This window comes from Macaca thibetana, chromosome 9, assembly GCF_024542745.1.
Source record: "Macaca thibetana thibetana isolate TM-01 chromosome 9, ASM2454274v1, whole genome shotgun sequence".
In the NCBI taxonomy this organism is placed as follows: Eukaryota; Metazoa; Chordata; class Mammalia; order Primates; family Cercopithecidae; genus Macaca; species Macaca thibetana.
In genome coordinates, this window is record NC_065586.1 from 42,313,698 (window position 1) to 42,337,345 (window position 23,648).

The 23,648-nt window shown below is 44.0% G+C and overlaps 1 protein-coding gene across 2 annotated transcripts in view; it reads left to right on the plus strand.

Moving 5' to 3' along the window:
* ALOX5 (arachidonate 5-lipoxygenase) overlaps positions 1-23,648 on the plus strand; it is a 60,682-nt gene that overhangs the window by 3,067 nt on the left and 33,967 nt on the right. The window contains exons 2-3 of one of the 2 annotated variants that reach the window (XM_050805326.1): positions 5,881-6,079; positions 10,620-10,701. In XM_050805326.1, coding sequence (XP_050661283.1) covers positions 5,881-6,079; positions 10,620-10,701 — 281 coding nt within the window. Of the gene's footprint in view, positions 1-5,880; positions 6,080-6,553; positions 6,750-10,619; positions 10,702-23,648 lie in introns of those variants that run through there. The other variant, XM_050805327.1, reaches the window with a different exon arrangement.

The following is a 23,648-nucleotide window of genomic DNA, read 5'->3' on the forward strand; positions in this document are numbered from 1 at the left end:
TTTCCAGAGGCTAACCCAAGTCTAGGCAAATTTAACAAATTGATTTGTTTCTTTTTTTTTTTTTTTTTTTTTGAGACGGAGTCTCGCTCTGTCACCCAGGCTGGAGTGCAGTGGCCGGATCTCAGCTCACTGCAAGCTCCGCCTCCCGGGTTCACGCCATTCTCCTGCCTCAGCCTCCCGAGTAGCTGGGACTACAGGCGCCCGCCACCTCGCCCGGCTAGTTTTTTGTATTTTTTTAGTAGAGACGGGGTTTCACCGTGTTAACCAGGATGGTCTCGATCTCCTGACCTCGTGATCCGCCCGTCTCGGCCTCCCAAAGTGCTGGGATTACAGGCTTGAGCCACCGCGCCCGGCCTGATTTGTTTCTTTAACTCTGTAAATTTAAAGTAATTCAGATCGGATACGATGACTGTAACAGATCTGAAGGTTTCTGAGAAATCTTAGTTGGCCCATTTCATTCCGTGCTAGTACTTTTAAGAAAGCTAAGGGTAATAGGGTGGTGTTTAATATATGATACTTGAATGTGTTCAACAAGTGTAGAAAAGTCTTATAACGATACATGCTTCTTAAATATAGTCAGTGAGTATTCTAACATTCATGAAAAATTAATTCTAGAATACCTCTTTCTTGTGAATGGAAATATATTAGTGGAGCATAAATATTTCTTTGTTATGACCCTCAATCCCTCTGTCATCTCCCAGTCTTCCCCTCTGAGCCATCTTTTCCCTACATTCTGCCCCCTCTTCTGCCTCCTCTTCCTTCCCCTGTTCCCAGTCCCCTCAATGCTCCCCATTTCTGCTCTCTGCCTTAAAACTCTCCCTTCTCTTCTGCTCTGAATTTTTCTCTACACTGTCTTCCAGCCACCTCTTGGAGGCCCCTTCTCTGCTCCCTCAATCTCCGGCTCTCTGTCCCACATTTTCCCCTTCTCTGCCCCTTGGTCTCCCTATCCACTGTCCCCATCCCTCTCTCCATCCCTTGCTCTCCCCAGCTCTTCCCCATAACCTCCTCCTCTCTCATCCCGAGTCTCTGTTTTATCTGACCCCCAGTCTTCCTCTCTGTTCTACAGCCTCCTCCTTCCACAAGCCCCTCATTGGTCCCCCTCCAATATGCGTAGCCTGGAGCTGGGGCACACATCCTTGCTTCTGCAGAGAGATCCATTTCCCTGTCCCAGCAACAGCAGAAATCTGATGAAAGGCAGATGAAAACTTTCCTAAAATGCTGATAGAAAGCTCACATGAAAACTGACCAACTCACACTTTGCTGAAATATTCAAAAGCTTTAAAACTACATATCCAATAAAAAGTTAAAAGCAATAAGCAAAATCAGCAAAGTGGCCCCTTGTGAAAGGAGGCCGGTGAGTTGCAGGTGTTCCCTTGTCTCTCTCCAGCATCTGCACCACCACGCCACCCACTTCTGTCCCCAGAAACTGTGCCCAGCCTTCCTCCTCCCACGTGTGAATTCCCCTGGGGACCCTGCCCTCCCAGTTCTCCACATCTGAAATGTCCTACCCATGCCCGTCCTCCTGCTAACCTCCCCTCTGAAATCTGATCAGCACCCAAAAGCTGCCTCAAATACCCTCTCTTATGAAGCTTTTACACTGTCCTTCCACGCCACTCCGCATTGCCCCTTTATACTCCATCCAGTGTACGAACCAGGGCTCAAAGCTAGGCCTTCTAGCTTCTGGTTCAGGGCTTTTCTCAAGATGTGGCCTTGGGGAACTGTGGGAGGAACCTGGGCTTGGCCATCACACAGGTGTAGGTTCTGATCTTGAGGCCACCATTGGTCTCTGAGCCTCAGTTTCTATCTATAAAGCAGGACAGTCACCTGCTCGGCCATTCCCAGGTCCAGTGCTTCCTGAGGGCCTGTTGTGGGGTGTCCACTGTTGATAGTGCCCATCATAATTCAATGTGTCACCTGAGAATTTAATGTGTCACATCTAATAGACAAATACAGCATCACCCCAGTGTACTTGGCCCACAGAGGAGGGAGGAAGATGGGCAATGTAGTTCCACACACCTTCCAAAGACCTTACTTGGCAGTTTGACACATGTGACCCTGGTATTTTCCTGGAGGGAGGCCTTTCTCTATCTGTCATTCTTCCAGTAGTACCCCCTGGGATGTTGGAACCACAGCCACCAAGCTTTGTATTTTACTTCCTGAGTTGGGTCGAGGCTGGAGCCCTCCGCCCCTTGTTCACCTCTTATCACATTCAGGCCTGAAGCCAGCACCAGGAAAGTGGCTGGGCTGGCCATAGACCGCCAGACTGCAGGCCTGGCCCCCTCCTGATGTGGAAGGCTCCGTCAGATGGCAGATGGAGTCCTCGTAAATCTGCCTAGTGATTTTACTCCAAGTGAAACTCGGGGCTCTCCACCAGGTGCCTGCAGGTGTGGATAGAGCAGGGGGCCAGGAGTGTCCCAGTCCCCTGTGACTGCACCACAGATGTGCTGGAGGGTCACCCCACTGTCCGCTTCTTCAGAGAAGCTGCTCAGTCTCTTTGTGTGGGTCATCACCCCCAGGCAGACAACAGGCTCTCCCTGTGGGACCTGTGCAGTCCTGGAATGCCTCCTCGGCCCATCTCCCTCTCCTCTTAGTCCAAGGTACTGGGCGCCTCCCTCCTATGAGAGTGTCCCCTTCAGCTTCTCCTGCCCCTCCTCCAGCTTTCCTGGCATCTATCCCCCAGGGACACCTTCCTCCCTCTCCAGCCCCTCAGAGCCACAGGAAAGCCACTTCCCCTGCAGCAGCCACACTCTGGCCCAGGCCCAGGCCTCTGGTGGCCGCCCCTCAGTCCTCACTGCACATGAACTTGCTCTGCCTGCCCCACCAGCACTCAGAATGCCTCCCACTCTCCCTCTGTCCTCACAGCCCTGTCTCCACCCTTTCAGGAGTTCCTTCTGGGCTTTGAGCAAAGGGGTTTGAGGTCACAGGTTCAGTTTCCTCCTCCCATGTGTGCTCTGGTTACTTGGATTGGCACATGTAGTCACGAAGGGGCTGCAACGCAGGGGCCCGTGCTAGCTCACAGGCAGTGCAGGGCCTGGTGTCCTGCAACCTCCTGGATTCGGGAAGGGGCACCGGTGGTTCTGACACACACAACCAGTGGCCTGTGCCTCTGGAGAAAGGAGGCCACCCAGGACGGTGTCACTTCGTTTTCTTAATGGTCCTGTAAGTGAGGGGTTATCATCCTTGGGTAGATGAAGAAACAGCTTCAGAGAATGAAGCAATGTGCCATCCAGCTAGTTGCCTGAAGCTGGGATGTGAATTCAGAGCTCCAGACCCCACGGCCCACCCAGCCTTCTGCCCCTCACTGCCCTCTTCCCATCATTAGTGGGATCAGGAATCTCTGTCTTGGCTCACAACCTGCAGCTGAGGTCTCTGTAAATCCCTGTGGCGTGCAGGGCCTGGCGTGGGGCAGGCCCAATGCGTATCCAGTCCTGGGCCACTCAGCCCCCACTCTACTCCTCCAGATGAGCCTGAGCCCCTGAGATGCTGAGACTCCTGTCCCATCAGAATCTGCCCGCCCTGCCCATGATGGGTGAGGCCTTGTCTGTGGCCCTGCTCTCCTGAGGATGAGCTGTGGCAGGAAGGCTCTTTCTCAGAGGTGAAAGGTGAGGCTGGTACTCTGCCTGCAGGAGGGGGATTCTCGTGGGGCCGAGGCTGGTCCACATGTGGCTGGATCCAAGACATGTCATCCCAGCACATGGGCCTGGTTCCTCTGCCATCAGAAACTGTTCCTAGGACCTCTGGCCTAAACCACAGAGCACAGGGAGGAAGCTTCCGCTTTCTGACCACAAGCGTCTGGCCTCAGTGTCAGCCACCCCAAACTGCTCACAGCGTTCAGAGCCAAGAGGTTTGCGGAAAACACTTGACTTCCCATTCCTCTTAGGAAGCCCTCCAGGGGTCCTCCTGGCAGCTTGGAGGCAGGGCATGGAATGGGGATGCCTGGGCTCAGACAAAGGATGATACCCCTTGCCCCTTCCACTTTGCCATCGTGCTGAGAAGTCTAGGTTCTGCTGCCTTGGATAAAGCTCAAGGGTTGATTAATCTGACTTAGAAAGTGCCTTGGAGGGGCCAGGCACAGTGGCTCATGACTGTAATCCCAGCACTTTGGGAGGCCGAGGCAGGTGGAACTTGAGGTCAGGAGTTCAAGACCAGCCTGGCCAACATGGTGAAACCCTGTCTCTACTAAAAATGCAAAACTTAGCCAGATGTGGTAGCAGGTGCCTGTAGTCCAAGCTACTTGGGAGTCTGAGGCAGAAGAATCACTTGAACCTTGGAAGTGGAGGTTGCAATGAGCCGCGATCGAGACGCTGTACTCCAGCCTGAGCAACACAGTGAGACTCCACCTCAAAATAAAAAAGAAAATGCCTTGGAGGGCATCAAGTCCAGGGCTTTCCAAACCTGCTGGTCATCAGAATATGTAATGCAATGCCTGAGCCTCTCATCCCACCTTCCTGTTTGCCATCCATTGCTGCAGAGACACAAGCCCTCTAGAAGCTATGGCTGCTGCCTCAGAGCCACCTGTGTCCTGGAAGCAGAAGCCTGGCAGGGAGGAGGCCAAGCAGCCTTGTCCCAGAGGCCTGGGCAGCAGCACTGTACACAGCCTGGGGTGGTGCCTTCTAGTTGCAAGGCCAGTCTCACCCTGCCACCAGTAATACCACAGGTGCAGCCGGAGCCGCTTGATCTCACTGTTCTCTAGGCATCACCATGCGGCTGTGAACTGCAGATGTCCCAGGAGGACTCAAATCCATGCAAGTTCCCTGTATCTAAGCCTCACCATTTTCACTCACTTATTAGCTACACTGATAACTGGAAAGAGAGGAAGTGGCTGTGATGGAAAGGCCTGGGGCGGGGCTCCAGCTCTGCTCTAAGTGGCAGAGGTGGGAGTCACTGAGCCTCGCTGTCTTCATCTGTGGAAGGGGTCATAACTCCCCTGCACTCCCAGTGTCGTTGTGGAGATCCACTTTCAGCAAGCCCATCACCAGTTGTAAAGGCCTCCCACAAGGCTGTCCCATGTGGGGGCAACTGCGGACCCTCACTGGGCACAGCCTCACAGGTGCAGGCATGAGCCGGGGCGTCTCCCTATCCTCCAGCCTGAGCTAAGTGCAGACAGCAGACGTTGCCCTCTGAGCAGCACGGCACTGTCCTGGCTCACTGGATTCTCTCTCCTCAAGAGTAGGGCCCAGGACTTGTCCATTTCTGCCACCTGCCTGGGTCTTAGCACTGAGCCTTGTCAGGGGCAGGCCTTCAGTGAATGTCTTGACTAAATGAATTCAGGAGTTCATTTAAGGTGTTCATGAAGCATCTTGGCTCCATGAACTTTAGTGGAGGCAGAACTCTACCTCTTCGCATTTTGGCTAGGCCTGAGAATCGGCATAAGACAGATTCATGGGCAAAAGCATACAGATTTCTTTAATACAAGTTGTACGTGGCATGGGAGCCCTCTTAAAAAGATGAAGACCCCAAGAAGCAGTTAGAGTCAATCCCCCTTAGATACTGCATTGGATGATTAGTTGTGAAAGGTGATAAGGCCAAGGGGCTTGGGCTGGGGCAGGTAATTGGGCAGAGAAGTGACTCGGGAGGTCAGGGCGCGTTGTACAAGATCTGTTTGGATTTATTTTGGCTTCAGCTTCCCAAACTTGATGAAAAGAGTGTTACTTTCCTTTTGGTGTAGGGAGGACATCTTTCACAGGGGACTTTCATCTCCTGCTTCTAAGAAACAGCACGAATGTCAGAGTGATCTTGCACCTGCTGTTTTTTAAGTGCTTTTCATTCAACATAGTCCCTATGCCAGAGCAGCATACTTTGGGGTGACAAATTCTTAATACCTTCAGAACAAAGGCTCAGGAGACCACACATGGCCTGATTGCCTGTCCTCCTTCCCAGGTGGATTCGTACGACGTGACTGTGGATGAGGAACTGGGCGAGATCCAGCTGGTCAAAATCGAGAAGCGCAAGTACTGGCTGCATGACGACTGGTACCTGAAGTACATCACGCTGAAGACGCCCCAAGGGGACTACATCGAGTTCCCCTGCTACCGCTGGATCACCGGTGATGGCGAGGTAGTCCTGAGGGATGGACGCGGTGAGCAGCTCAGGCCCCTTCTGCCCCGGGCTTCCCGAGAACCGAAAGTTCTTCCTGTCCTCAAAGCACTGTAGTCATAGGAGGAATGACACTGCTGTGCAGGGGCGAGAAGTGGGAGGGCTCTGCCCTGTGTCTCGACGCACCTGCAGGAGGCGTGACTTTCTTTGGGATTCATCCAAGCCCCTGAGGGTGGAGCAGGTGGCCCTAGGCTTCACTGCCATCATGTCCTCACTCTGTGCTACAGTTCTACAGGGGAGGGTTGTGCCTCCCTTTTTGTCAGTGGGTAACTAAGGTCCACTGAGGCAGATAGCTATGGGACATGCCCCTGGAGGGGCATTTCTCCAGTTGCCAGGGTGTGACATCACTTTCTAGGTTCATAGCCTGCCCTCTCTGAGATCACAGTAGGGCTCAGGCAAGCTCGGGGTGCCCTTGTGGGCCTGGGGAGTGAAGGGGTGGACAAGGAGCACCCCAAGTGCCAGCTCCGAGGGGCGATGGACAGGCCTGTAAATCACAGTTACCAGTTCTTCAACCCCAAGTCTCACTTTTTGCTGAAAGAGAGAAGAACCTCAAATCTGCTCCCCTTAGTCAGATCCCAGTCAGGAGGCCATTCTTTGTAAGGAACACACAGCTGACCTGGTACAGAGCATCAGAGAGAGAAGCAGGCATCAAGGTCAGCCAAGGCCACTCTCCCTGAATGAACCGCCTTGCACACCCAGCCTCCTAGTGTACCCGGCAAAATCCTACCTCACTTCAAGTCATAACCCTTCTGCTTGCTCTCAGTTTAAACCTGGAAAGATAAGTCTTCAAAGGCCAGGCAGCCACTGTAATAATAAGAGGAAGCCACTGCTTCTGCCATGACAGCTTCAAACTCTTCCTCTTTGACAAGTTTCCTGTAGCTAGTGTGTTTTTCACAGAAGTCTGGTGGGGTAGGTAGGAAGAAATGACTATTATCCCCATTATATAGCTAAGAAAACTGAGACAAAGGATAAAAATGTTATTATGTACCTGCTGTTCTTAAGCTACCAGGCCACATCCCATCGTTTCTGATGTGGAGTTTGACTTAAGAAACCAAATTTCCAGAATATTTCTGAACACGGAGATAAGAGGATTTTTGTCCCCCTACCTAATGACAGGAAAAAAATCACAAAGTTCATTTATTCTTGTGGTCGTCAGAATGTGGAAAGTTGTGGAGAGGGCACTTCTCCTTTTCTGGTAGTTAGAAAATGCTGGCTCTGAAACTCCCTCCTGCCCATCTACCCAAGGTCTCAGTTATGAAGCCCTTCTTCCTGCAGACCCTTCAGCTCATCTCGGGAAAAAACAGATGGTACACTAGGATGAGGGTTTAAGAAAGGGGCATCACAAAGCTGTGGGCCCATGCGCAGAGGGACCATGCAGAGTGTGGGGCCATCAGCACCACTAGTCCTGATGCAGGTGGAGGGAGAAGGTTGTGGGAGTAATCCAGAAGTATCCTGGAGACAGTACCCTTGGAGGAGCTGCGGCCCTCAGTAGAAAGGTGCTGGGGAGTAATTGGCCTCTCCTTGCTCTATATATTCCCTCCTTTCTGGTCAGAGTTCCCAGTGGGAAGCCCATTGAGGCATCTCATTCCAATCACTTTCAGGGATAGCACTGGTTGGAGGGTGAGCATAGAGAAGCTGTCCAGCAATTTTCACTCTCTCTACTGCTGTAAAACCAACCTCCTTGGTAGTTTTAAATAGCCATTTAATTTTGTTCATGCTCTTGCAGGTCAGGAATTTGGGAAAGGCTTCACTGGGCGGTTCATCTGTGGCCATGTAGCATCAGCTTAGGGAACTGGGGCTTCTCCTCTCTAGGCTCCTTGGCCTCTCTGTCCATATGGAGTCTCATTCTTTAAGGCTTCTCACAGAATAGTGTCCTCTGGGTGCTTGCGTTTCTTACATGATGGCTGGCTTCCAAGAGCAAGTTTTCTAAGAGACAGAAAGTTGAAGCTGCCAGTCTCTTCAGGCTTGGGCCTAGAAACTGGCACACTGTAACTTCCACCATATTCTACTGGTCCAAGCAGTCACAGAGCCCACCCAGACTCCAGAGGAGGGGATGCAGATCCCCCATCTCTCAATGGAAGGAATGTCAAAGAATTTGTGGCCTATTATTATTGTTGTTATTATTATTATTATTTTGAGACAAAGTCTCGCTCTGTTGCCCAAGCTGGAAGGCAGTGGCACGATCTCAGCTCACTGCAACCTCTGCCTCCCAGGTTCAAGCGATTCTCCTGCCTCAGCCTCCCAGGTAGCTGGGATTACAGGCTCCAGCCACCATGCCTGGCTAATTTTTGTATTTTTACTAGAGATAGGGTTTTGCCATGTTGGCCAGGGTGGTCTGGAACTCCTGACCTCAGGTGATCCATTTGCCTTGGCCTCCCAAGTTGCTAGGATTACAGTCGTGAGCCACCACGCCCAGCTGTGGCCGATTATTAATCCACCACATGGCACAACAACCAATCCCTTGAACAACCTGGAAATGAGGGGGGGCCAACCTACAAGTGATTCAATTACTCACCATATGATCACCCCTTAAATCTAATATTTCACCACTACACCTTGGGTGAACATGAATGTCAGAGGGCCATTACTGTGGCCCCATGGATCCAGAGCATCTGTGTGAAGGGACAGTTTCATTAAGGCACTGTGTCAGTCCTTGGAACCTGCCCTGCTGAGCTCTTCTGCCATCAGTCCAGGCTTTCTCATCCTGTCATACTCCCAGAACTTCATCAGCCATTGGGTAGATTCTTCAAACACCTTTGGGGCCAGAGGAGAAGGACCATTCTCTTTTTTAAACTTGGCATGTTGCAATTGTGCATGTACTGACTTATTCATACCAGTGAAACTGAAGAGATCCAGCACCTCAGAGTCGAGGTGCCCAAGAGATTAGCTGGTTCCTTAAGGTATATAAGAGATGATGAATGTTGAGTGCCTCCAGAATTACCCCCATAGCCAATGATAACAGTTATTGTCACTATTAATACTCACCTTGCCTTCCGTGGCCTCAAGCCTCCCCTCTTGGCTGGCCTTACATCCCCAGGGGAGAATGCAGAGGTATCCCGCTAATATTCCTTTTTGGGCCCCAGTTCCAAGCTCAAGGATGAAGTTGCCTCAGCCTGGAAGTGCTATGGGGTGGACAGCTCAGAGTGTGGCCTGGGTGTCATCTGAGAACTGGGTCCAGGTCTGCAGTTAGATCAGTACAGAGGTTGAAGCCTATAGTTCCAGCACTTTGGGTGGCCAAGGCGAGAGGATTGTTTGAGTCTAGGATTTTGACACAAGCCTGGGCAACGTAGAGAGACCCCATCTCTACAAAAAAAAAAATTGAAAATTAGCCAGGGGCCAAGGTGGGCGGATCATGAGGTCAGGAGATTTAGACCATCCTAGCTAACACAGTGAAACCCTGTCTCTACTAAAAATACAAAAAATTAGCCGGGCGTGGTGGGACACCTGCAGTTCCAGCTACTCAGGAGGCTGAGGAAGGAGAATGGCGTGAACTCGGGAGGCGGAGCTTGCAGTGAACTGAGATCAGGCCACTGCACTCCAGCCTGGGTGATAGAGCAAGATCCCATCTCAAAAAAAAAAAAAAAAAAATTAACCAGGTGTGGTGGTGTGTGCCTGTAGTCCCAACTACTTAGAAGGCTGAGGTTGGGGAACCACTTGAGTCCTGAAGTTCAAGGCTCCAGGGAGCTATGATCATGCCACTGCACTCTAGCCTGGGAGACAGAGGGAGACCCTGTCTCTAAAAAAAAAATAAAATAAATACAAAATAAAATACAAAGACTCAGAGTAGGGGTTTTGGAAACTTTTAAAGCAAGTTAACAGAACAATTTTATGACTTTTGTACTTAATAAGAAAAAAAATGACTTGCATTTTGAATATCTTTGGGTTTTGTAAATTTCATTTTCATTTTTTCTAGTAATTAATTGTTATTATATTTTACAAAAATATCAATCTGTGTTGAAAAGAAAGTTTTAAAACGTAATGCTTCACCATGAGAGCTACAGAAACTATTCCAGGATCTGTTTTCAGGAGATCTGGGTTCCCCCTACTCACAGCTCTATGGGCTGCATTCACAGGCTTGGCCTTAAGCAATAGTTTAAAGAGTGGTCATGATATGACCTGGTCTGCTGTAAAGGCTCTGAGAAGCAGCCCTGCCCTTAGCTACCTGCTCCAACTCCTGCAGTGAGAGACACGCTGAGAGATAAGATGCTTTCAGAGCCAGGCTTAGAGGGAGGAGCAGAACCCTCAGGCCAATGATGACTATAGGCATGATAATGGTCATTGTTTCCATCCATTGGCATTTGCTGCATGCCAGGTGCTGTGTGGAGGGCTTTCCTGCATTCTCTCCCCAAATGCACACCATGACCCGGAGAAGTAGGCATTATCATCTCCATTTTACATGTGAAGGGGTCAGGGCAACTCTTGGTCACACAGCTTCAGTGATGGAACCCAAGTCCAAGCACATGTGCATTGGGCATTGTTATTGTTCTTCCTAAGGCTCCTCTCATGTTGTTCTTTCTTTACAGCAAAGTTGGCCCGAGATGACCAAATACACATTCTCAAGCAACACCGACGTAAAGAACTGGAAACACGGCAAAAACAGTATCGGTGAGTTATGACATCAGATCAGGTGGTCACGGGGGCCTTGATTTCTTCTAGCTCAAGTGCATGGTATGAAATAAACCCTTTTCACGGCGTATGGCCCATCACTGCTGGAAAGTCACCAAGGCACCAACTCCCAGTGTGGCTGCACAATCCCCAAACTTCACCTTACCTACAACTCCAGACGAGAGATGGAGAGGAGAGTAATGAAACTTTGAATCAATCATATTGGCATGTAGGAAGAGTGGGCAGAAAAGCTTGAGTGTATCTTAATGTTCTCCATTGTGGGAGTTGCCTCTTACTTCTTATGTCTTCTTATAACAATTCAATTATAAAAGTGATATGTGATCAGCAACAAAATTGACAACTCTTCGGCCAACTGACCAGAGGATTCAAACTATTAAAAGCCCAGACCCAGATAACTTCACTGGCTAATTCCATCAAACATTTAAATAATTAATACCAATCTTGCATAAACTCTTTTACGAAATAGCAGGAACACTTCCCAACTCATTGTCTCATACCAGTATTATACCAAAACTAAAGGCATCACAAGAAAACTATAAACCAATATCCCTTAGCAATATAGATATAAACATTTTCAACGAAATACTAGCAAACCTAACTCAGCAATATATAAAAGGCATTAAACAATATGAACATGTGGGATTTAGCCCAGGAATGCAAAGTTGGTTTAACATCCAAAAATCTATTAATCTATTAATTGAATACACCATATCAATAGAGTAAAGAACAAAACAAAGTACATAATCATTTCAATAGACATACAAAAAAAGGCATTTGACAAAATCAACACCCATTCATGATAAAACACTCAAAAAATAGGAATTGAAGAGAGTGTCCTCAACCTGATAAAGGTTTGAAAATTCACAATTAGGCTGGGTGCGGTGACTCATGCCTGTAATCCCAGCACTTTGGGAGGCCGAGGTGGGCAGATCACGAGGTCAAGAGATTGAGACCATCCTGGCCAACATGGTGAAACCCCATCTATACTAAAAATACAAAAAGTGGCTGGGTGTGGTGGCATACGCTTGTAGTCCCAGCTACTCAGGAGGCTGAGGCAGGAGAATCACTTGAATGCAGGAGGCAGAGGTTGCAGTGAGCTGAGATCATGCTACTGCACTCCGGCATGGTGACAGAGCAAAGAAAAAAAAGAAAATTCATGGTTAACATTATACTTCATGATGAAAGATTGAATCCAGAAACAGGATAAGGATGTTCACTTTTGCTACTTCTATTCAACATTGTACTGGAGGGTCTAGCCAGGTCAGTTAGGGAAGTAAAAGATAAGTAAAGGCACCCACACTGGAGTACAGTAAGTAAAACTATCACAATTTACAAATGACATGATCTTATATATAGAAAATCTGAAGGCATTCACCAAAAGAAACTATTAGAACTAATAAACAAGCAAGGTTGCAAGATACAAGATGATCAATTGTTTTTCTGTATATTAACAACCAACGATGTGAAAATAAAAGTAAAAAAAAGTTCAATTTACAATAGCATCAAAACAATAAACATTTATGAATAAATTTAACAAAGTAGTCTGAGACTTGTACAATGAAACTACAAAACATTGTTTAACATAATTAAAAATGATCTAAATAGATTGAAAGACATTTCATGTTCATGAATCAGAGGACTTAATTTTGTTAAAATAGCCATTTTAAAAAAGTAATAACCTGTACGTACATAACAAAGTAATGTGCAAGTTCAACACAACCCTTATCAAAATTCTAGCTGATTTCTTGGCAGAAATTGACAAAGTGTTCCTAAAATTCATATGGAAATGGAAGAGATCCAGAATAGCCAAAACAATCTTGATAAAAAGAAAACAAAAATGGAGGACTTGCACTTCTCAATATCAAAATTACTACACAGCTATGGTATTCAAGACAATGTGATATTGGCATAAGGATAGATACATGGATCAATGAAATAGACTTGAGAGTCCAGAAATAAGCCCTTACACTTATGGCCAATTAATTTTTGACAAAAGTAGCAAGACAATTTAACAGAGAAACAATAGTCTTTTCAAAAAATGTCCCTAGCAAAACTGTATAGCCACATACAAAAGAATGAAGTTGGATCCTTAGCTCACACCATATACATAAATTAACACAAAATCAATCAAATACCTACCTAAATGTAACAGCTAAAACTATAAAACTCTTTTAAGAAAACACAGGAGTAAACCTTCATAATTTTGGATTTGACAAAGGACTCTTTATATGACACCAAAAGCATCAGCAACAAAAGAAAAATAGATAAAATGATGTCATCAAATTTGCAAACCTTTATGTTTCAAAGGACACCATCAAGAAAGTGAAAAGACGAACCACAGAATGGAAGAAATATTTACAAATTGTATATCTGATAAGGGCCTTCCATCCAGAATTTATAAAGAACTCTTAAACTCAATAAAGACAAATAGCCCAATTAAAAAATGAAAAAAATGAGTGAGGATCTGAATAGATATTTCTCCAAGGACCCATTAGTCATCTAGGAAATGCAAATCAACACCACAATGAGATACCACTTGATACTCACTAGGATGGCTAGAATCAAAAAGTCAGACAAGAACAAGTGTTGACAAGGATGTGGAAAAATCAGAACCCTCATACACTGCTGGTAGGAATGTAAAATGGCACAGCTGCGTGGAAAAGAGTCTGCTAGCTCCTAACTGTTCAACAGAGAGTCACAATATGACAGCATTTCCACTCTTAAGCATATTCCCAACAGAAATGGAAACATATGCTCACACAAAAACTTGTACATTGATGATTATAGCAGCATTGCTTGTAACTATCAAAAGGTGTACACAACCCAAATGTCTGTTAATGGATGAGTGGATAAAATATAATATATCTATATAATTTGACCATGAAAAAAGAATGAAATACTGACACTTGCTACAACATGGATGAATCTCGAAAACATTATGCTAAGTGAAAGAAACCAGTCACAAAAGATCATATATTGTATGATTCCTTTTATATGAAATTTCTGGAAGAGAAAAATCTGTACAGACAGAAAGTAGATTACTGGTTGTCTAGGGGCAGGGGGTGAGGAAGTGGTCATGGGAGTGACAGCTAATGGATACAGTGTTCCTTTTGCGGGGGATGAAAATGTTCTACAACTGATGGTTGTCCGTTGTGTAAAAATTAATACTAAACATCCTTGAATTGAACACTTTAAATGGATAAATTTTATAGTATGTGACATATTTCAATAATGCTGCTAGAGAAATTTAAAAATTCAAAATGGATTATAGATCTAAAAGTAAGGGCTAGCAACATAACACTCTTGGAAGAAAACATACGAGTAAGTCTTCATAATCTTGGGTTCAGCAAAGCCTCTTAGATATGGCACCAAGAACGCAGGCAGCAAAAGAAAGTAGCCAAGTTAGACGTCATTAAAATGTAAAAGATCTATACTTCAAAAGACATCATCAATAAAGTGAAAAGGCAACCCACAGAATGGAGAAAATATGTAAATCATATGTCTGATAAGGGACTTGTATCCAGAATATATAAAGAATTCTGACAACTCAATTTAAAAATATTCTGTATGAATAACCCAGTTTAAAAATTAGCAAAGCATTTAATTAAATAGTTCTCCAGAGAAAATTTGTGAATCTCCAATAAGCATGTGAAAATATGCTCAACATTACTAATCATCAGGAAATTTCAAATCAAAACCACAAGATACAATTTCACACCCACTAAAATGGTTAGAATAAAAAAGACAGATAGTAACAAGTGCTGCCAAGGATGTGGAGAAACTGGAACCCTGATGCTGCTACTGGAATGTAAGATGATGCAGCCACTTCAGATAACAGTTTAGTGGTTCCTCAAAATCTTAAACCCAGCTACAATATGACCCAGCAATTCTACTCCTAGTCCTCTACCCAAGAATAATGAAACCATACATCTACACAAAAACTTGTACACACGTATTTATAGCACCATTGTTCACAATAGCCAAAAAGTAGAAACAAGCTAAATTCCATTAACTGAGGAATGAATAAACAAAATATAGTTTATCCATACAATGGGATTTTTTTGGCATTAAAAAGGAATGAATGCTGGGCACGGAGGCTCACACCTGTAATCCTAGCACTTTGGGAGGCTGAGATGGGCAGATCTCTTGAGGTCAGGAGTTTGAGACCAGCCTGGCCAACATGGTGAAACCCTGTGTCTACAAAAATACAAAAATTAGTCAGGCGTGGTGGTGCGCACCTGTAATCCCAGCTGCTCGGGAGGCTAAGGCAGGAGAATCACTTGAACCCGGGAGGCGGAGGTTGCAGTAAGCCTAGATTCCCGCACTGCACTCCAGCCTAGGCGACAGAGCAAGACTCCATTTCAAATAGAAAAAAAAAGAAATGAAATGAGCTACAGATACATGCCAAACACTGAATGAACTTCAAAAATATGCTAAATGGAAAACTCACTTACGGAAGACCCCATATTGTATGATTCTATCTGTATGAAATGTCCAGAATAGGCAAACCCACAGGGTCAGATTAGTAGGTGAGTAGTTACCTAGGACTAGGAGTTGGGGAGGGGGAACAAGGAGTGAGTGTTAATGGGTTCGAGGTGTCCTTTGGGGATGAGATTATTTCAAAATTAGGTTATAATGATGGTTACACATACAACTCTGCAAATACATTAAAATCTTTCAATAGCATACTTTTAAGGGGTGAATTTAATGGTATGTAAAGGTATCTCAATAAAGCTTTTTGGAAGATAATAATAATAACACATTACAGAGTACTCCTCTGGAAATGGGTGGCTGATGGGCTGTATCCAGCCTCTACAAGTGTTTGATGGATCATTGTTGACTTTTGAGTAAACAGAGATATTCTTCAGGCTTCCCCAGTCCACACCTGTCTGTTGTCTATATCAAGGTTTTCTCTCATTTCGTTTCCTGCTTTGGCCCCTGGAAACATTTGAGTCTGTGTCTAAGTGGAAGGAATCATTCTGTATGGACAGTGAAGTTACCTGGGCTGCAGAGGGGCCTTTGGGAGCCAATATTGTGATACTTTTCTACATATTCCTCAATAGTTGAACTTCTTACAAGGAATATGTAGTATATCTGGGTTGTTTTCTTTAACTCAAAAAAGTAAAAGAAGGAAAATAATATAGAAGCAGAAAAATACCTATAATTCATGTTTAGTTGTTTTCACTTTGTCTTATTCACTTTTTAAATGTGGGATTGTGCTATATATACCACTTTGCATCCTCCTTGCTGCACTTTAGCAGTATAGCAAAATCATTTTCCCATATTTTCAAAATCTCCTCATAAACATTATTCTAGTTTCTATGTAATATTCCATTGAATGAATGCCTCATCATTCACTTAAACACCCGGCCTCCCTGGACATTTAGGAGGTTTCTAATTTTTATATTCTTATAAGCAATGTGAAAACCCTTGTATGTGAAATTTGTATGCATTATTAAGTATTTTCCTAGGATAGATGCCCAGATGTGACATTACCAAATAGTAAAAGTTATTAGTACACATTAACAAATTTCTCCTCAAAAATCTTTAACCAGTTTTCATGAGCCATGTAAGGGTCCCTGTTTCACCAAACACTTGCCATAGCTGAGTAGTATCTTCATTTTTCTTAATTTTTCTAAGTTGCAACAGCATCTCTCAGCCCTGTAGCTTCTTCTTCCCCTATGCCCAGCCACCCTGTCAAGGGGTGAGAAATCCCACACCAAGAACACAATTGCCCCATCCTCAAAACTATCTTTAGCTCCATCCCCCTTTTCATCACAAACATTCCATGAAACAGAATAAAGAAACAAGAAACAGCCACACATATGTGGTTACTGAGTCTGTTATGGAGGGCTCGGCTGATGGGTGGCACTGGGCCACTAGATGTGCATCGTGAGGACAGGGGCCTGCCAGCACAGAGGGCTGAAGGAGAAGGAGAAGAAATCGGAATCCACCTCTTGCCATTCAGGAGACTCAGCTTGGGGTTGATTAGACTGAAAAGTTAAAGACAAAACTGTAAGACATTTAGACTACAGATGATTATTCTTCCAGGTCTCAAGCTAAAAGGATTTTTCAAACAAGGCTCAGAACGTGTTAAACACAAAGGAAAAGATTGGTACGTTAAGGACACTCTGTTCATTGAAAGACACCAGGAGAGAGAGAAGGCAAGTCATAGAGTGACTGACGAGAGTTATTCCTAGCATGTGAAGGACCTGCAAATCTTTAAGAAGGGGAGTGTCATTCGCTAGAAAATGGGCAAGAGGTTTGAGTACTCACTGTACAAAATATAAGCAGCAAGTATACAAAAGGTGTTCAGCTTCATTAGGAATCAGAAGATCACAGTGAACTGCTGCTACTACCACACACATGCCCCCCAGATGGGCAACACTTCAACAACTGACAACACCTGAGTATTAAAGAAGATCCAGAGGGCTGGGAACACTCACGTACTGCCCAGCAGGAGGACAAATTGATATGACCTCTGTGGAAAACAATTTAGCAATATCTAGTAAAACTGAAGCTACACTATAATCTATGACCCAGAAATCCTATAGTGGGATCCAAATTTGTGTGCATGTGCGCCTGGATACTCACAACAGCATTACTCATGATGGCCAAAAAATGGCAACAGCTCAATGTCCAACAGCAGTAGAATAGGTAAATAAATTGTCAAGGAAAATTCTACCCAACAAGGAAAATCAACAAACTGCTGCTAACATGGACAAACCTCACCGACGCGGTGTTGAAGGAAAGAAGCCAGGAGCATGTCTGGCCAATTCATAACTTTGGAATTAAATTGTTTAGGGAGGTGTGTCGAAGCGGAACCTTAAACAATAACAAGAAAATGATTATCATAAAGCTGACAATGGTGATTACCGGGGGTGGAAGGAGGGTTGATTGGGAAAGGTAGGGGGTGAGGGTACGGACAACGTTCTGATTTTTGACCTGGATGGTGGTCGTACGGGTGTTTTGTACATTTTTCTGCATGTGTGAGTGTGTGTGTGCATATATACATATCCATACATATTTTATATATTCTATTTCCCCATTGAAAAATCAAAAATAAAACTTATATGCCATTAGTGTCAAGTGTGGGAGAGTAACCTGCTGTGCTGTGGGTCACGTTAAGGGTATATAAATGTGTGATTTGTTTTAGAGTATTTGTGCACAAGCCTCTCAGCTCAGGCACCATATGATGTGTTTCCAGACTTTCGTACCTGGTGCAGTGCACACATTGTACTTGAGCTCTGCCTCCCATCCCAAAGGGCTGTTGTTTCAATGCTTCTTCCTCGACTCCCTCAGCCACCTCTGGCAAAGCCCCTGCAGCCAGTTCTCGGAGTACTTCTGGCCTGTGAATCTGGGTTAAGATAAAATACCTGTAAAATTCGTTTAATTTGTTATAAGCCATTGACACTTTAGTATGAATTAGTGGGGAAATCTAATTAAACTTTGCTATCTACTCATCTAAGATAACACAAACTAGCCCAATTCTCTGGGAGCTGCTTAACATTATCACAATGTTGCAGCAGGGGGCTTCTGGTGAGATAGTTTCCCCCTTTCTTAGATTTAATCATTTTTTTCTTCCTCCTTCCACTCATCTGTCCTTTTCAGAAACCCTCCTTTGCTTCCGTTCAGGAAACACTGAACTTTGCACTGTCTGCACAATCCTGGAGTTCCTCTTTCTCACAAGATTTCTCAGGCTTCTAGATCAGAGTTTGGAAGTAAAGCAATGACTAAGAATAGTCCCCACTATGTCAGAAAGCTGGTGCTTCTCGCCGGCCCTCCTTACTCACTCAGCCACACAGGGAGAAGGAGAAGCAGACCCAGGTCATAGCCCACAGCCTGTGCTCTCCCACTGTGACCGCATCTGTCTGTGTTACATGCACACTCACACACGGCAGTAAATGGCAAAGTGTGGGTGTTTGTTAATCGATGTAATTTAATCTAATCATTCTGTGACCTGCACTTTTCACTCATCATTACGTATTGAAGAGGATCTGGTTGACACGGACAGATGTGGTTCATGCAGTTAACTTCTTCATGGAACATCAGTATCTGAATAACCCAGGTGCTCATCCGCTCTCCTGCTGATGGGCAAGCAGGCTGTCTTTAATTTCTAGCTGTTACAAACCAAGCTACAATGAGCTTTCTCACACATCTCTCTGTGCTCTCACAGAAGAGTTACTGTAGGGAATATTCCAAGAAGTAGAGTTGCAGGGTTGCAGACCACATGTGTTTTTAAGCTTTCTAGATATTGCTGATTGTTTTCCAAAGGCATTCTGCCAGTGGACACCCCAGCAACTGTTTCTGAGATTCACTGTTTCCCTGCATCATCAACACTTCGCATCTTCAGATGTTTTCATTCTTGTGTGTGAAATAGTATCTCATTTATTTTCCTCTTCTTAAACTGCTACTTATTTCTTGCCTTCTGGGAATGCACCATAATTTACTCAGCCATTCCCCTATTCACTGACATTCAGTTCATTTCCCATTTGTAAGTGTGTCTGTTTGTTTTGGGTGCTTGCAGTACAAACAATGCTGTCAGAACCAATCTTGTACAAACATCTTGATGTACTGGTGCTTTAGTTACTGGCAGATCCATTTCCAGAACGCAGACTGCTGGAACAAATCAGCATTTTTTTCATTTTAAGAAATACCAACAAAAATCGTTTCACAAAATTGTATAGTAATTTGCAGTCCTACCAACTGTGTATGAAAAGATACTTTTACCCACCCATACATTTATCAGTACCCGATGACCTTGTTTGACAGTCTACAAACCCCTAAGACCTTGTGGTTGTTTTAATCTGCACTCCCCTGACCACTAATAAGTTAAGCATCACTGCATTGCCTATTTATAAGCTTTTTTTTTTCCCTATTGTTCTTTCAATTATTAATCTAAAGGAGCTCTTTCTATATCAGGATAGTATCCGTTTGTTACATATGTATAGCATTTATTATTTGTCTTCTGTTGCTTTTGCCACAGGAGATTTTGGTTCTTTATTTTATTAACTATGTATTGTTTACATCTATAACTTTTGGGTTTCCTACTTTGCTTAAGAAAGCCCTCTCCACCCCAGTGTTACACAAATACTTCCCCTGTAATTTTGTCTAATACTTTTATAATTTCCTCTTTGAGTTTGCACCTTTCATTCATCTACCTTTTTTTTTTTCTTTTTTTTTTTTTTTTTTTTTTTTTTGAGACAGAGTCTTGCTCTGTTTCCTAGGCTGGAGTGCAGTGGCATGATCACGGTTCACTGCAGCCTCAAACTCCCAGGCTCAATCCATCCTCCCACCTCAGCCTCCCAAGTAGCTGGGGAGTGTAAGTAGCATGGTGGGGAGCACCAAGTAGCATGGTGCACCACCATGCCCCACTCCTGCCACATGTTTTCATACATGCTGCAAAGTAGGGGTGGAACTCTCCCGGTAGCATTCCTTCCTGACTTGGATGACAGGGATGATGTCCTTCCTCCTGACTTGGATGACAGGGATGATGACACCCACAGTACAAGCTGGCATAGGATGGTAGTCGTGAGCTCTGGAGTTGAGTGTCTGGGCTCAACTCACACTTACCGGCACTTTCTCCAGTCCTGTGAAAGTTGTTTAATCTGTCTGTGCCTCAGTTCCCTCGGCTATAAAATGGGGGAAATAACAGTGCCTTCCTTTTAGGGATTTTGAGATAATAAGTTAAACCATGAAAACACAGAGAATAGTATTTGGCACGTAGAAAGCACTGGATAAGTGTTGGCGAGTTTTGTATTATGTACACATAGTTTCTGGGTCTGTTTCTGCACTTCATGTGTTAGCCTATTTTTCTACTTCAGACCCCAGCACCATTTTTTGGTTATCATAACTTTCTAATAAATGTTAATTTCTGTTTCATATCTCACTGTTCTTTCTTAAGATTTTCATAATGAGAATTACTTTGAATTTCACATAACTGTGTTATATGTCGGCATTTTAGTGAGATTCAGTCTTTCTATCCAAGAACACAGCATGTCTTTCCTCCTCTTTAGATCCTGTGTCATGTCCTTCCATAGAATTTCTAGTTTTCTTCATGCAGGTCCTTCACCTTTCTAGCTACTCTACATGTAGCATTTGCTGTTCTGAGCAGGATATTTTTCTGTTTGCAAAAATGTTGCTGGGATAAATGTAAATTACTTGTTTCTTACATTTACTGTACATTGGTCTCTTACTGAATTCTTTCATTGGTTCTAATCACTTATTCTTGTTTGTTTATTGTTAGTGAGCCTGGTTAGTTAATGTGCTCGTATTATCTAAATGATAATAATTTTGTCTCTTACTTTCCATTATCTACATGACTGATATTCTTTTCTTATTGCATGGCTGGAATTCTCAAAACAAGTAGTGGTGGTAGGGATGAACATCGCTCTCATATTTTTGTTTCTTTGTTTACTATTATATTTGCTGTAGTTTTATAATGAATATTCTTTGCTGTATTTAGGAGTTTATTGATTCATTCTAATTTAATTTTTGTTCAGCTGAACGCGTTCAATTAATTTCCTCAGAAGGTTCATGTGTAGTGTAAGATCTGAGTCTGTGCTTGTCCTCCTGTCCCCCCACCCATCCCCTCAAAACAAATTCCTCTGCCTTCATTGATGACAATATGAGAGGCTTAGATGAAGATCTAAAAAAAGTCTGTATACACTTCATTCTTCCCATTTTCAGAATGACAAAGGAGAAATATGATAGTTTGATTGTTTCTTTTCCTAGAGTTTCTATCTCCCTCCCTCCCCCACTTTCTTCCTCTCTCGTTCACTCTCTGCATCTCTTTCCTTCTCTCTCTCTTTCGCTTATGTTCTCCTGCCTCTTGGACATTTTAAATTTTAATCAGTATACACCTAGATGTATCTTTTTCCTTTTTTTTTTCCACCTAAGACTTGTCATTGAGAAAAATGATGAGACGAGTCTCAATCATTTTAGGAGACTTATTTGCGAAAGTTAAGGATGTATGCCTGGGAGACAGCTCTATGTCTTTCTCTGAAGATGATTTTGAGGGCTCCAAATTTAAAGGGGAAAGGGCGGGATATTGAGAAGTACACAATTTTCATGTAAGAGCAGGGCAGGGAAAAATAGTCATTCATGCCTTTGTCTGGCTCAGTGAATCTGCATTTTTTAACATAAGATGATATAAACAAATGGGGCAGAGGAAAATGCAGGGAATCTGCATTTTACATAAGAGAAAATAGACAAAATAGGGCAGGGGAACAATCAGATATGCATTTGTATCTGGTGGGTGACTGCGCTTGTAAAGATAAGCGATCAATTTGCATTGCCATGGTGAAATTTTAACAGTTCACTAGGAATTTCCTTGTGAGCAAAATACGGTGGAGACATGTAGCTTTTCATCATAGCCATCTTATTTAGGAACCAAAAGGGGGAGGCAGGTTTGCATGACACAGTTCCCAGCTCGACATTTCCCTTTGGCTAAATGAGTCTGGGGTCCTAAAATTTAATTTCCTTTCACAGACTTAAGATATTGAAGTATTTTTCAACTTAAGGAAGTTCTTTTATTTATTTGATTTTTTTTCACTTCTCCATATATTACTCTCCTTTTAGAGCTCTTCCTCCTTGCTTATTACATCTGCATCTGGCTTTCATGTCTGTTAATGAAAAGAGTCACACTCTGTGAAGTATTTGAAAAGATTTATTCTGAGCCAAATATGACTGACCAACAGCCCATGATGCAGCCCCAGCAGATCCTGAGAACATGCACCCAAGGTGGTTGGGGTACAGCTTGGTTTTATACATTTTAGACAGACATAAGACATCAGTCTCATGTAAGATGGACAGTGGTTCAATTTGGAAAGGTGAGACAACATGGGGGAGGGGAGCTTCCAGGTCAGAGGCAGATTCAAAGATTTTTGGATTGGCAACTGTTTAAAAGAATTATTATCTAAAAATTTGGAATGTCTAGGTTAAGATAAGGGGTTGTGGAAACAAAGTTTTTATCATGCAGATGAAGCCTCCACATAGCAGGCTTCAGGTAGAATCAATTGTAAATGTTTCTTATCAATCTTAAAGAGTCTGTTCTATCAGACTTAACATCTCTGTGTTGATGTGAATGCTGATCAGCTGTGCCTGAATTCCAGGAAGGAAGAGAGTACAATGAGGCATGTTTAGCCACCCATCCCTATTATGGCCTGAACTAATTTTTCAGGTTAACTTTGAAATGCCCTTGGCCAAGGGAAGGGTCCATCAGTCAGTTGCAGGGCTTAGAATTTTATTTTTGGTTTATATGTTTCTCATAGTTTCATTTATGGCTTCCATTTCTTTGTAGTTTTGCCCTGTATTGGGGTTACATGTTCTTCTATTTTGCACAAAGCACTTCCTGGCACGTAGTAGGTGCTCCATAATTAGTTATTGAATGAACACCTTCTCTCTTCTAGGTGTTAATGAGTTTAACTTAAACCTTTCTCCTTACATATTTTAAATTCAGCCTAAAAGTTTCTCTGTACATAGTGAACTGTAACCTAACTGGACATGTAAACAGACTGTCACCTACTCTCATAGCAAGTAACCAAGTCTCAGCCAATCACAGCAGCCAGACTTCAGCCACTCACAGTGGCCAGCTGTTCAAACTGGGCTCAAGTAAGGCAAATGCTGAGCCATCACCAATCTGGCTCTTTCTGTACCTCATTTCCATTTTCTGTACATCACGTTCCTTTTTCTGCCCATAAATCCTGTCCAACTACAAGGCAGCATCAAAGTCACTCTGAGCTGAATAAAATACCTAGGAATCCAACTTACAAGGTATGTGAAGGACCTCTTCAAGGAGAACTACCAACCACTGCTCAGTGAAATAAAAGAGGACAAAAACAAATGGAAGAACATTCAATGCTCATGGATAGGAAGAATCAATATCATGAAAATGGCCATACTGCTCAAGGTAATTTATAGATTCA